The sequence below is a fragment of the Neovison vison genome, chromosome 1 (assembly GCF_020171115.1).
Source record: "Neovison vison isolate M4711 chromosome 1, ASM_NN_V1, whole genome shotgun sequence".
NCBI lineage: Eukaryota > Metazoa > Chordata > Mammalia > Carnivora > Mustelidae > Neogale > Neogale vison.
Window position 1 is genome coordinate 40,847,115 of NC_058091.1, and position 13,321 is coordinate 40,860,435.

At 40.5% G+C, this 13,321-nt stretch overlaps 1 protein-coding gene across 2 annotated transcripts in view; it reads left to right on the top strand.

Moving 5' to 3' along the window:
• The window catches only part of MDN1 (midasin AAA ATPase 1), a 167,289-nt gene that overhangs the window by 144,601 nt on the left and 9,367 nt on the right, over positions 1-13,321 (top strand). The window contains exons 84-94 of one of the 2 annotated variants that reach the window (XM_044245581.1): positions 380-517; positions 2,662-2,803; positions 4,176-4,345; positions 5,142-5,291; positions 5,813-5,957; positions 7,240-7,562; positions 7,824-7,988; positions 8,664-8,765; positions 9,646-9,847; positions 11,278-11,442; positions 12,547-12,707. In XM_044245581.1, coding sequence (XP_044101516.1) covers positions 380-517; positions 2,662-2,803; positions 4,176-4,345; positions 5,142-5,291; positions 5,813-5,957; positions 7,240-7,562; positions 7,824-7,988; positions 8,664-8,765; positions 9,646-9,847; positions 11,278-11,442; positions 12,547-12,707 — 1,863 coding nt within the window. Of the gene's footprint in view, positions 1-379; positions 518-2,661; positions 2,804-4,172; positions 4,346-5,141; positions 5,292-5,812; positions 5,958-7,239; positions 7,563-7,823; positions 7,989-8,663; positions 8,766-9,645; positions 9,848-11,277; positions 11,443-12,546; positions 12,708-13,321 lie in introns of both variants that reach the window. The other variant, XM_044245572.1, reaches the window with a different exon arrangement.

The following is a 13,321-nucleotide window of genomic DNA, read 5'->3' on the forward strand; positions in this document are numbered from 1 at the left end:
TTCTCAGGCTTACTAATTTGAGAAGTAAATAAAGAAGGATGAAATCCCTTTGGGATTTAGATACTGAGAGGTTCTACCCTTGCTCAGTGACTTGTTCCTAAATATTATTCTAGTATATAATTCATTCAGATTTTTGTCTTGCTAAATGAAATTATTACACACCAGAGGGCCTCTATGAACTCAAAACCTTACATGTTAAATCTGATGTCAAGCTTTGAACCTGCATAATAACTGTTATCAGCAAGAAAGAAAAGAATATCAAAGGTCTACTGGATGTATTTCCATCAGAGTGAAAATGCTGAGCTAGAGAAAAGCTAAAACAATTTTTTTTTCTGTCTTTTATTGCTTTTATACCTAGTTGTTCGCTCTTATTTTGAAGGGATTTTGCCTGCCCAAAGAATTCATGGAAGATTCAGCAGGAGAGGGAGCAACTGAGTTCCATGACTATGAAGGTGGTGGAATTGGGGAAGGCGAGGGCATGAAAGATGTGAGTGACCAGATAGAAAATGAAGAACAGGTACGTTTTCATATGCCTGAAGCATGGATACGGTTTACAGAAACTCACTCCCTTCTTCCTTTCTTTTCAATATTAAGTTTTACACAAATTTTTTTTTCTTGCTAGGTTAATGGTTTTCAAACTGTGATTCATGGAGCCCTAAGAATACAAAAGCTTAATACAAATAAAAAGCCAAAGACTACAGAAAGGAACATTGCAGCTCAGTCATTAGTTATGGCTATAATTGAAGAGGGAAATGACTTAAAAGTTTTTATTTTAAATGGGGAGATCTTTGCTGATGATTTTTCTAAAGTAATTTTGGTAGTGGCTCATTTAAGGGTAAACAAATTGACTATTTTAGGTAACAGGTGCATTAAATAATAATGCCAGTGTTTACTACTAACATGTTTTATTATATGTCTTTAAGACCTGTTGAAAAATTTTAATCTATATCCTCTTTTGGTTGGAATCAAAAATGTTTTTGAAATAGATGCTTTGGGCTAAGATTGTTGTGTTCCTTTTTTAAATGCCTGTCTCATTTGGGAATGTTGTTTTTTGTTTGTTTGTTTTGTTTTTTACATACTATTATTAGTCATTTAGATTTATCAACTGTGACTTGAAGAAATAAGAGATAATGGAGTTTCTTTTTAGCACCTATATTCTAAAAGTCTAAAGCAGACCATAAGTTTTTATTTAAGGTATGGTTATAGCTATTACAAATAAAGGGACAAACCACTTTCAATTTTTCATCCTTTGAAGGGAAAACTGGAAAGAATAACCAAGAGAGTTATGCTAGTGTTGATGTGGTAGAGCTCTGTTTAATACACATGCATTTTTTTGGTTAAATTTCTCAAATTTAACTTCGTCAACAGTACTTTCCTCATGGAAAAAAATTAAAGCAAAAAAATTATAAACTTAATAGAAAAGTGCAATCCAAATCACAAAACATTAAATGGAATAAAAGCTATCAGAACAGTTTGCAGTATCTAATCAATTTTAATTGTGTGTATTCTTTAACCTAGGAATTCCATATTTTCTGATAGAAATGCAAATAAAGGTCAAAGATAAATGGGTATAGGAAAGAGTGTTTTTTTTGTACAAGGATTTTCCCTATAGTGTTATTCGTAACAGTGAAAATTGTGAAAAGATCCAAATATTTATCAGGAGGAAATTGTATAAATTATGATGCCATCTATGCAGAACAGTGCTGTAAGTTAATTAGACAGAATGAGATAGGTTTCCATGTTGATACATTTATATTTATCTGTGGGACATTTTTTAATTTTAAAAAAGAAAAGCCGGGGTGCCTGTCTGGCTTAGTCAGTAGAGCATACAACCCTTGACCTTGGGGTCATGAGTTTGAGCTCCACATTGGGTGTAGAAATTAATTGGAAAGTCTTTAAAAAAAAGAAAGAAAGAAAAGAAAAGCAGATTGTAAAAACCCTTTTTTAAACAAAAAAGGATCATTGTTTCATAAAATGTTGGGAGACAGCTATTGCTACAGATCGTCTAGGTGTATTCATGGATAAACATATGGACCAGAAAGTCACTGAGGCTAATTTCTTTGGGAGTTTTGGAACATGGTGGTGCTGGGGAAACTTACTTTTTCTCTTTTGCTTAGATTCTTGTAATAGGATTTTATTATGTTTTTATTTTTAAAATCCAACCGTAATAAGACAGTCATGAATCTTCTGCCCCAAATATCTCCTAGAGTATATAGGAATATATAGTTTAAGGAAAGGTGAACAAAATTACATTCAGTTACTATGTATGAGAGACCAAAGTGATAAAAATATTAAAGATGTGGACAATATAAGAAGATTGAATTTTTTTGTCCTCCTTCTTAAGAATTCATTCCTTTTTTTTAAAGAATGCATATTCTTTTAAATATGTGGATTTTTTTAAACAATTCACATGGAGAAACCTTTAACAAAATCCTATATTCTCTAATTCCAGTACAGTAAAACTGGAAATTACAGACATATTAAAGCAAACCGGAAATTATTGTGTGTGTGGTTATCCCTGTTGGTTCTCCTTTTTTCTCTCCCCAGAGATAACTTTATGCTGTTAATGTTGGCATTTAAATATTTATATTCTATTTAGAGTCGAATAAACATTAGCGAAGTTACAGTGTTTATTTTTTTCTATAATGCTTTTTGATATAGGCAGAAGATACATTTCAGAAAGGTCAAGAAAAGGATAAAGAGGATCCTGACTCAAAATCAGACATTAAGGGCGAGGATAATGCCATTGAGATGTCAGAAGACTTTGAAGGGAAAATGCATGATGGGGAGCTTGAAGAACAAGGTTTGTGATTATCTGTCCTTTCATTCTCGTTTGTAAGAAATATTTTATATAGGAAATTCCATATTACTCTCATAACTGCAGATGAACACAGCAGCACATGCACGTTTCATCCCTGTGTCCACTGAGCAGAAGTCTGTGGTCAGTTTTGGAGATTCTTCTGAGTGAACTGAGACGTTGACTGGTATTTTGGCTGCCTCAGGTGCTCAATGCAGTTACTTCCCCTTCAGCGAAGCCTGAAAGAGCAAGGAGAGATATCCCTAGTAGAGCTTGGCTCTCAGCTCAAAAGTAAATTGGTCAGGGTAGTATCTTAAAAAAAACTTACCAAATAGTAGACATTTGTTATAGGTGATTTGGAACGAGAGTACAGGTGTGAAATAGATAGCCCTTAGGCTTACCACCCAAACCACTTAATAAATTTTAGTTTATTTTTTTTCATATCTTGCATACACAAACACACACACACACACACACACCATAATGGTTTCATAGTCTGCTTTTTTAATCCTTTTCTTTAGAGAGGAAAAGAAAGAATCTTAAGCAAGCTACATGCCCAGCATAGAACCTGATGCAGGGCTTGATCTCACAATCCTGAAATCATGACCTCAGCGAAATCAAGGGTTGGGTTCTTAACCAGCTGAGCCACCCAGACGCCACTGTAGTCTGCTTTTTTCATTTAACCTATGAACATTCCCCTCTCATTACAAATTGTTTGAGAATGTGATTTTTTACGTGACATCATCACCTGTCATGTTTGTTCCATAATTGTTATTGCCCTAAATTTCTGTCTAGAGATTAATTTGAGATATTCTGTGTTACTGTAAGCAAAGATCTTACAGAAATGAAAGTTGACTGTAGAGTAGAAAAGTACACATTTCCTAAGCAGCATAAGAATCTAATCTTTGACACAGCAGACACTGAGCAAAAACAATAGCAAGAAAATTCTGATTGAGTTAGCCACATGATGTTAAATGTTGGATAAAATAGAATTGTATGGTGTGTTGGAGATGGGGAGGAACCTTGGAAATCCTATAGTTTAACTTTTTCATTTCACAGATAAGAAACCAAAACCCAGTGAAGTTACTGAGTCCCATGACGAATATTCCCCGCAGCACTAGAAGTAGATTCCCTGACAGCTATCCCACCATCCTCCTGTTTGCTAATATCACACATTACGGACTTCTTTTTTCCTTCAAATCGTTTGTAAAACACAGTAGGACTACTTCAGCAGATCTAAAGACATCTGCCTGTGCAGTGTAGAAACACAATCTCAGGTGGGGTATTTGCCGGGTAGGGGTCCATGCCTCTTCGGCACACACAGACCTCTCAGTTCGGGGATTTGCTTCACTAAGCTCAGTGCCTTCCCTTTCAGAAGATGATGGGAAATCAGACAGTGAGGGCGGAGACCTGGATAAACAGATGGGTGATCTGAATGGCGAGGAAGCTGACAAACTAGATGAGCGGCTTTGGGGTGATGATGAGGAGGAGGAAGATGAGGAGGAAGAAGACAGTAAAACTGAAGAAACAGGACCAGGAATGGATGAGGTAATTAAAAGATTCCCCCCATCCTCTAATCCCCAGGTTGAGATGAGGCATTCTTCCCACCAGCTACCACTCCCTGTAATTTACTACTCTTCCTTTTCTGTCTTTGTTTTTCTTCTTTCTTTCATCCCTTTTTTCTCCTTTTTTCCTCTTCCATCTTTCGTACTTGATTGTATTCAGATCCGGAAGAACGGTCTAATGTCGGCCTTCCCATGTGTTACAGAAAGGAAGTTAAGAAGACTCAGTGCAAATGCACCGATTCTACTGTTGACCACTGAACTTCTCCAACTGTTTGCTTAGGAGACGTCCAGCGCTGGGTGGGACTCTACAGCAGCACAGGGTGGCCCACCGCACTGTTTACACACTGGCCATCAGTGCTGCCATCTGGGTCAAGTCAGACTGCTCTCGACCCATGAAGGGTGTTGGCCCATGAAGGGCACTCTGTCAGCTAGATACTACGATGGGATTGGCCCAACAGGCAGAAATTCTACATGCCTAAGAGCTACTTTAGGTAGAATCAACCTATGTGGAAGCAGTTTCTTTTTTTTTTTAAGATTTTATTTATTTATTTGACAGAGAGAGATCACAAGTAAATGGAGAGGCAGGCAGAGAGAGAGAGAGGGGAGGAAGCAGGCTCCCTGCTGAGCAGAGAGCCTGATGTGGGACTCAATCCCAGGACCCTGGGATCATGACCTGAGCCGAAGGCAGCGGCTTAACCCACTGAGCCACCCAGACGCCCCATGAAAGCAGTTTCTTGATTGAGAATAATGATTGTGTTTTTTCTTCCTTTGACCTTTAGGAAGATTGTGGACTTGTTGCCAAAGATGACAACTTGGATGCTGGGAAGTCCAACAGAGATAAAAACCAAGATAAGAAGGAAGAAAGGGAAGAATCAGAAGTTGCTGATGATGGACAAGGCCAGGACAAAATTAATGAACAAGTAGATGAGGTGATGAGGATTTGAAACCCATCTTTCCCCTGATTCTGGGCCAGGGCTGTTAATACCACACAGCTCCTGGGGAGAGTCAAGACATTTTTTCCTATTCATCAGCTGTTTTCCCATTGCTTCATAAAAGAACATGTAACAAAGTCAGCAGGACATAAACTATGTAATTAGTTTGGTTGGGAGTGAGGTGGTTTTCATGCTGTTTGGGCTCATGCTGGAGTTTGGCTAAACTCTGTGATTCTTTTCTATATATCTCCTCATTACCTTTGTTTCCTTTATGAAATTAAGTAACATAGTATCTCTTATTGGTGGAGATCCTGCACAGAAAGTGGAGTTTGAAATTCCAGCATGAAAATTCTGGAAGCATTAGTAAAATTCTAAAGTGGGGGGGAAATTTTAGAGAAGAGCCTTTGTATTCTTTTAGCATAACTGCTTAGAGCTAATTATATGCAAATGATCCTTTTTAAAAATGGTTTTTTTTGTTTGTTTGTTTGTTTGTTTCCTGTTCTCTTCATTGTCCACAGAGGGAATATGATGAGAATGAGGTAGACCCTTACCATGGCAATCAGGAGAAACTGCCAGAACCTGAAGCCTTGGACCTTCCAGATGACATGAACCTAGACAGTGAAGATAAGAATGGCAGTGAGGACACAGACCATGAAGAAGGAGGTGTGTCTTTCAAAACCTAAGAGACCAGTTGGAATTCACTGAAAATGAGCAGTTATCAATTTCTTCATGCCATATCATGGCCAGGTTATAAATCATGTCTGGTCAACTCAATTCCAGTTTGAGAAAATTGTTTGCTTTGTCTCTGTAGTGTTTCTCACCAGAGTTAGGCTTAAAGGGTAAGCTGAGTAGAATTAAAGTAAACCAGCAGGTTTTTGCCAATAATGGCCTCTCCTGTCCTCTATTTTAGCAGTACAGTACCTGGGTGGTGCTTCCTCCCACAAAGCTTCGTTTCCCCACAGCTATCTCCATGCCCCGTCTCGTGGGTTGATGTGAACACTGCAGTCTGGGTATACGTAGGCCTCTTGCGGAGTCTAGTTTTAGCTTTCTTAGGGAAATGATTGTTTCAGTATTGATTGCTATGCTTATGTTGTGTATTTAGTTTGAAATATGAAGCCATTGTTAAGATGAATGAAATTGAATAATCAAGAGAAATCACATGGCGCTTGATAGTAATCTGTCACCCACTGTTCCGTTTGGGTGACTTCCCTAGGGAGAGCTCTCTGGTGTTGGAAACATTGTAGAGAAAACACCCACTTGGGCGGGGTGCCCAACATGGGGCTCGATCCCAGGATCCTGGGATCATGACCCGAGCCATAGGCAGACGCTTAACGAACCGAGCCACTCAGGTGTCCCAGGAGTGTTCTTTTAATAAATAAAACTTTTCCAAATAGGATTTTTCCATTAATTGTATGTCGTATTTTCTGTGTATGATAAAGAAGAATGTCTATCAATGTTTCCCAAGGATAATATCATTTCCTGTCCTTGGTCTAAAATATTCCTATATTGTTGTGCTGGCTTTTAGGATTTTTTAGGGGATTACTTGGAATTTTTTAGTGAAATGCACCATCCAGACAATTGCATATACATTACAGTTTAGAGCAGGGGTGGGCATACTTTTTCTGTAAAGGTCAGATAAATACATCATAATTTATAGGCCATAAGCTACGACAGGGATTGCAAAAACTCCATTCTGCTTTTGTAGTAGTGTGAAAGCAGCCTAGGCAATACAGGGTGGGTGGGCTAAACATACATATAGGTAAGCAAATGGATGTGGCTGTATTCCAGTAAAACTTGATTTACAGAGGCATGTCAGCCAGATTTGGCCCTGGGGGCCATAGTGTCCCAATTCCTGGTTCAAGACTAATAACAGAACTTGTATAACTCGATCCCATGTTAAATCACGTTGAATTCTGTGTTTCTACTTTTTATTGTATCTATCTAGAAGAAAATCCTTTGGAAATTAAAGAAAAGCCAATGGATACCGAAGAAATAGGTCATGAAGCTGAGGAGGTAAAGGAAGAGATCGAGGCTGACCACAGTGAAGGTCAGGGTCAACATGAGCCTGAGGAAGACCCCAGTGAAGAGGAGAAGCAAGAGGGGGAGGAAGAGATGGACACAGGAGCTAAAGACCAAGACAAAGATACTGCTGAACATCCTGAAGAAAACTCGGAGGATGAGCAGCAGTCTCTGGAGGACGAGGACAAGGAAGCCATTGAGGGCAGCGCAGAGGATGGCATTCCTGTGGATCAAGGTCTCCAGCCCCAGGTATTGTGGAGTGTCTGGTTTGTCTGAAGTTAAAATAGGGGGAGGAGGAGAGGTTAGTTACTTCGTTGGGATCTGAATCTTTTAGGATACTTATCTAGCACCAGGTGGCGCTGCTGAGCGGCACTGAGTTTCTGTTAATCCCCTTTCTGCCAGACACCCTCCCTGCAGTGAGCAGCTGGGCACCTGCTTGTTACAGGACCCACCCCGCTGCCTTATAGTCTCCCTCAGAGCATTTTAATGTGGTGTTTGCTTACCCTGCAGGAAGAAGAAGAAGGCGGGGAGAACTCTGACCCAGAGGAGCAGTTGCCAGAGGCCGCGGAGAGGAAGGAGCATGACTCCTGCGGGCAGACTGGGTTGGAGAGTGTGCAGAGCGCACAGGCTGTCGAGCTGGCTGGGGCCGCGCCCGAGAAGGAGCAGGGAAAGGAGGTGATAGTCCCTCGCCGCCAGCTGCCTCTGGGAGGGTCTCTTTTCCCTGGGTGAAATCTCCATCTAGTTAGCAGTCGACACCTAAAAAGATCTTCCATTCCCTGGGAAAATGATCGGATACCTACTTTTATTTGCCTCTCAGAACAAACCCTAGAATGTTGGCTCTACGCTGTACTTAAGTGTTGTGCTTAAAGAGACGAAGCTGTTAGACTGGTAGTTCTTCATGGGAGAATCAGGTTCATGTTAATTTTTAGAAAGCTCCCAAGTAAAGATAGGTTGAGTTTAGACTTGTAGAGCCAGTACTATGCTTCTGTTAGTAGTTCCCTTTTCCTTGCTGCCCACCAGGTTCTAAAGGTTTTTTTCACTGTTGTTTTTAAAGAGAGGGCCAGAGAGTGAGAGAATGAGCATGGGGGAGGGGTAGAGGGGGAGAGAATCTTTTTTTGGGGGGGGTATTTTATTTATTTATTTATTTGTCAGAGCACAAGCAGGGGAAGTGGCAAACAGAGGGAGAAGCAGGCTCCCCGCTGAGCAGGAGCCTCATAGAGGACTCAATCTCAGGATGCTGGGATCACAACTTGAGCCAAAGGCAGATGCTCAACTGACTAATCCATTGCAGTAACCAGGTGCTCATACAGCATCTTCCACCCTCATTCTTTTGTGGCTTGCATTTCCTAGGAACACGGGAGTGGAGCTGCGGACGCAAACCAGGCAGAAGGCCATGAATCCAACTTCATTGCCCGGCTGGCTTCCCAGAAACAGACCAGGAAAAACACACAGGTCTCTATCTCTCTTCAAGCTGTGTGGTTTTAAAAAAGCCAGGCTCCGAAGCTTTGCTGTCTCCCCCAATGTGATGGTAACCACAGCAAGCAGATCAGGACCCTGGGCTTCTTCCCTGTGGGGGAGTGTACACACACACACACACACACACACACGCACGGACACACCTCTCTCCTCCCTATTCCTGCTATGCAGCCTAAGAGCCAGGTGTTGGCTGCTGTTGCCCAGTACTAGCCAGTCTTTTTTCCATTGTCCTTACTCTCTTGTGTTTTAAAAATAAGGTTTTTAAAAATTTTATTTATTTATTTATTGCAAGCACAATTGTGAGTAGGGGGAGCGGCAGAGGGAGAGAAAATCCAAGTGGACTCTATGCCCAGCACAGAGCATGACACAGGGGCTCTCTCTCATGACCCGTGAGATCATGACCTGAACCAAAAATCAAGAGTCAGATGCTCAACCAACTGAGCCACCCAGGTGCCCCTAAAAATTAGGGTTTTTTTGAGTGGGGTATAATTCATGAACATGAAATGAAGTTCCTATATAAAAATCAATCTCCTAAAAAGCTTCCATCTTATTCCTGTCCTCAAGCCACTTAAGAGAAGGTTGGTGCTACTAGTTTTGTCTTGTTTTACATGTATTTTTGCATATGTAGCTTATGTATGGATGTGTGTTTCTTCCTTGCCTTTCAGATATAAAGTATATCATACAGATCAGTCTGTATTTGTGTATAGAGATCTGCCCATTCTTTTTTTAATAGCTGCACTGAATTCCGTTTTTCTGTGGTTGTACCGCATTTAGTAAACCTGCCCCCTGTGGATGGACGTTAGTCATTTTGCCATTATAGACAAAGCTCTAATGAATTTCCACCTATTTCCCACAGAGTTTCAAGAGGAAACCTGGACAGGCCGACAACGAGCGCTCTGTGGGTGATCACAGTGAGCATGTCCATAAGCGACTTAGGACTGTGGATATGGAGAGCCACAGTGAGCAGGGGCCAGCCCAGCCCCAGGCCCAACTGGAGGACGCAGATGCATTTGAGCACATTAAAGACGGCAGTGACCCTTATGATGCACAGACGTACGGTATGGTTCAGGGAAGGCTTCTGCTTGCTCACTCAGCTTTCTGTGAGAGTTTCAACTCTTATGACCGTATGCCCAGCAGATAAAGAAATTCATCTTAGGAATGGGTAATGGCTTTTTTGGAACTATTTTCTCTCTAAGAAGAATTATGCAGGAATGCAATTTGGTTTTGGTATAAAAAAGTATCTGTGGCCAAGTAAAAGTGTTCAGGGTTTTGGGGTCTGGTGTAAGTCTTACATATCCTGGCTAACAATTTGCCACATCCAAACCTAGTGCTAATCTCGGGGTTTCTGAGTATTGGGCATTCCTTCATAGTCACTGTGAGGTCACTCTCTGCAATGGCAAGAGCTGTGAACTAGAAATGTTTGTGTTCTCTTGGGGCGCCTGGGTGGCTCAGTGGGTTAAGCCGCTGCCTTCGGCTCAGGTCATGATCTCAGGGTCCTGGGATCGAGTCCCGCATCGGGCTCTCTGCTCGGCAGGGAGCCTGCTTCCTTCTCTCTCTGCCTGCCTCTCCATCTACTTGTGATTTCTCTCTGTCAAATAAATAAATAAAATCTTTAAAAAAAAAAAAAAAAGAAATGTTTGTGTTCTCTTAAGTGAAAAGAGAAAAACTTCACTTGCAAAGAGGAGTGGTCAGTCATTACCCAGTCTCTCTTTCTGTTCTCTTGGTGACTTTTTAATATTTTATTCCTAACGTGTAAACTGGTGTCAATATATCTTTGTTATAGCTATGAGCATTGTTTCATATATATATATTGATATATTGGTGTTAATATTTCTTGTTATATCTATGAGCATTGTTTCAGAGATGATTGTTCTATCATGAATTATTTTCTCCCTGTCTTCACTTTTTAGAAAAACAAAACAGTAATAATAATTGCTACCATGAATTGAGCTCTTGCTTTGTACCAAATACAATTCCAACTATTTGCTAAATAATCATGAAGTTTTTCCAATAATCTTATGAGTTACAATATTTCCATCTTATAGATGAGCATACTGAGGCCAAACAAGTTTAAGAACTTGCTCAAGATCACAGAGCTCATCCTCAACATTGGTTTTTCTGTATCCTCTGTTTCACTCTTAATCATTATAGGTTCTCTACTCATAACTTGGTAATGTAGGATAATTCTGTTAGCTGCTCTGAGTCAGGTGTCCAGCCTGTTTCTTCTGCTTCAGTTTCTTGTAAGAGCAGTAAAAACCTAGCTAAGCATCTTCTTTTTGTGGTAGAAAATAGGCAGTTACATCAGTAGGTCAGGAGGGCATCCAAGGCACAGAGAAACCAAGCACTGTGTTCATGCCTCATAGCTGGTCAGCGGAGAACCAGCAGGAATAAGATCTTAGGAGCTTAAAATGACAAACTATACCCACTCTTGATTACTTTGTTCTGCAAAGACCTAGGCTCTCTACGTGTTTGTGTGTGTTATTGGCAGATGTGGCCAGCAAGGAGCAGCAACAGTCTGCAAAAGATTCCAGGGGGGACCAGGAAGAGGAGATAGAGGATACTTTCGTGGACACGGAGGAGGAGGAGCTCCGAGCAGCAGATGTGGAACAGCTGAAGCCAGAGGAGGTTAAGTCAGGGACCACGGCGCGCCCTGGTGAGTACTACAGTGAAGAAATCCCTCCTAAGCTGACTTAGAAAAGTCCCTTCTTATGTAGTGTGGCCTGATCCGGTTTGTTCTTTCGCCATCCAAACCCATGGCATAGGTGTCTATGCTAATTCCACTATAGTTCACTTGGGAGTCAGAAGGTGGAGGAGTGGCGTTGGAGACACTGTCCTTCAAGGAGACCTCAGAAACCTGAGATTCCGGCAAAAGGCCCTCAGTCGTCTTTGAATATGCAGAAAACAAAATAGTACACTTACTTCTTTATGACCAGAAGATACACTCTTGATTATTAAAGAAGGGTTTTCAATTATGTGAAAATATGGAATATATTAGCATAAAATGCAATAAAAATATTTAAAGAAGAAGAATGGGGAAAATGCATGTGAAAAAATAACCAAACGTCTTAAATACAGTTCCATTTCATCGTTGACCAAGTGCTATTACTAGGCAATTTATTTAAGAATAAATAAATAAAGGACATGCTTTTAACACCTTAAAAAAACAACTTTACCAGCAGTGGAATAAAAGCAAATTCAAAAGAACTTGCCCAATTCAAAAGCCCTTTTTCCTGCTTTATTCTTCTTCTCTTAGGTTTTAGAATTGTCGACTGCCCAGCCATTATATGGCGGTGGGAATGGCATAGCTCTGATGAAAATTAAGAATCCAGACTTTGCCTCTTCCTCTCATTATAGGTTGAGGCAAATTATTCATATTTTCCTTGCCTCAGTGTTCTCATTTATAGAATGGAACTATGACTTTAATTGAGTTTTTGTTTTTATCAAAGTTCTATATGCACGTACTTTAAAGAATCACACAGTCCTACAAGGCTTATCGGGGTAAATGGGAATCTCCCCTATTTCCCTTCATTGCAGAACAGCTGCCTTCAACATCACGGTGGGGAGGAGGGGAGGTTAGGGGAGTCAGAATTGGAAGTGACTGACCCAAAGAGAAGCAACATGTGGAACCCGTATGTAGAAATTTGGTGGATAGTGAAGGAGTAAAGTTTGAGTACTTGTTAGGATAGGCAGGCAATTGTGAAGGCTCATCTCTGTTTAGTTTTATGGTAAGTACAACTCTGTCCTTGTGTACAAATAGGTTTTGATGAGATGGAGGTGGAGACCCAAGCTGTTAAAACGGAAGACCAAGATCCCAGGATTGACCTATCCCATGAAGAGACGGAGAAGGAGAAAGCAGAGAGAAGCCGAGATTCGACCATTCACACAGCCCATCAGTTCCTCATGGACACAGGTTTTCAGGTATGAAAATTTTCACAAATTACTGCTTTAACAAGTTAATAAAATGTAGTTATAAACTGCTCTTAAATTTTTGTTTTTAGAACTTCATGATATATCTGGTTGTTTAGAGGTATCTTCCCTTATCAAAGTCTTTGGGAAAACTGTCAGTATGACCTGTTTTCTCTAAACAGGTAACACTGTTCCAGCAGTTCATCCTAGGGTCGTAGTGGGTGGTCTGTCCTTACCTGACCGTGATGGTGGGCTTGTCCTCCAGCCTCAGGCTCTCAGATTTACTCTTCTCATGTCCAGCATCCTTGTGTGAGAAGCCTGTAGGGCAGCTCACAGTTTATGCTGATGGAAGGAGCAAGGATCTTGGGCTTAATGCCTACATTTTAAGAAGAGCAGACTTAATGGTGCTTTCCCTAATCGTTTGACTTAATAGAGTCTTAATTAATCAAAGAACATTTTGATATTAATACCTTTGTGGGTTTTTTGTTTTGCTTTTGCTGGATGGATTTCTTCTAAATGGTAAATTTCCTTTATCTTATGTCTACAAAATGGGAAGCAGTTGTCTGGCATCTTCTCATTGTGCCATTAAATTGCTTAAGCTTTGTGTCTCAGGGGTATGTATTTGT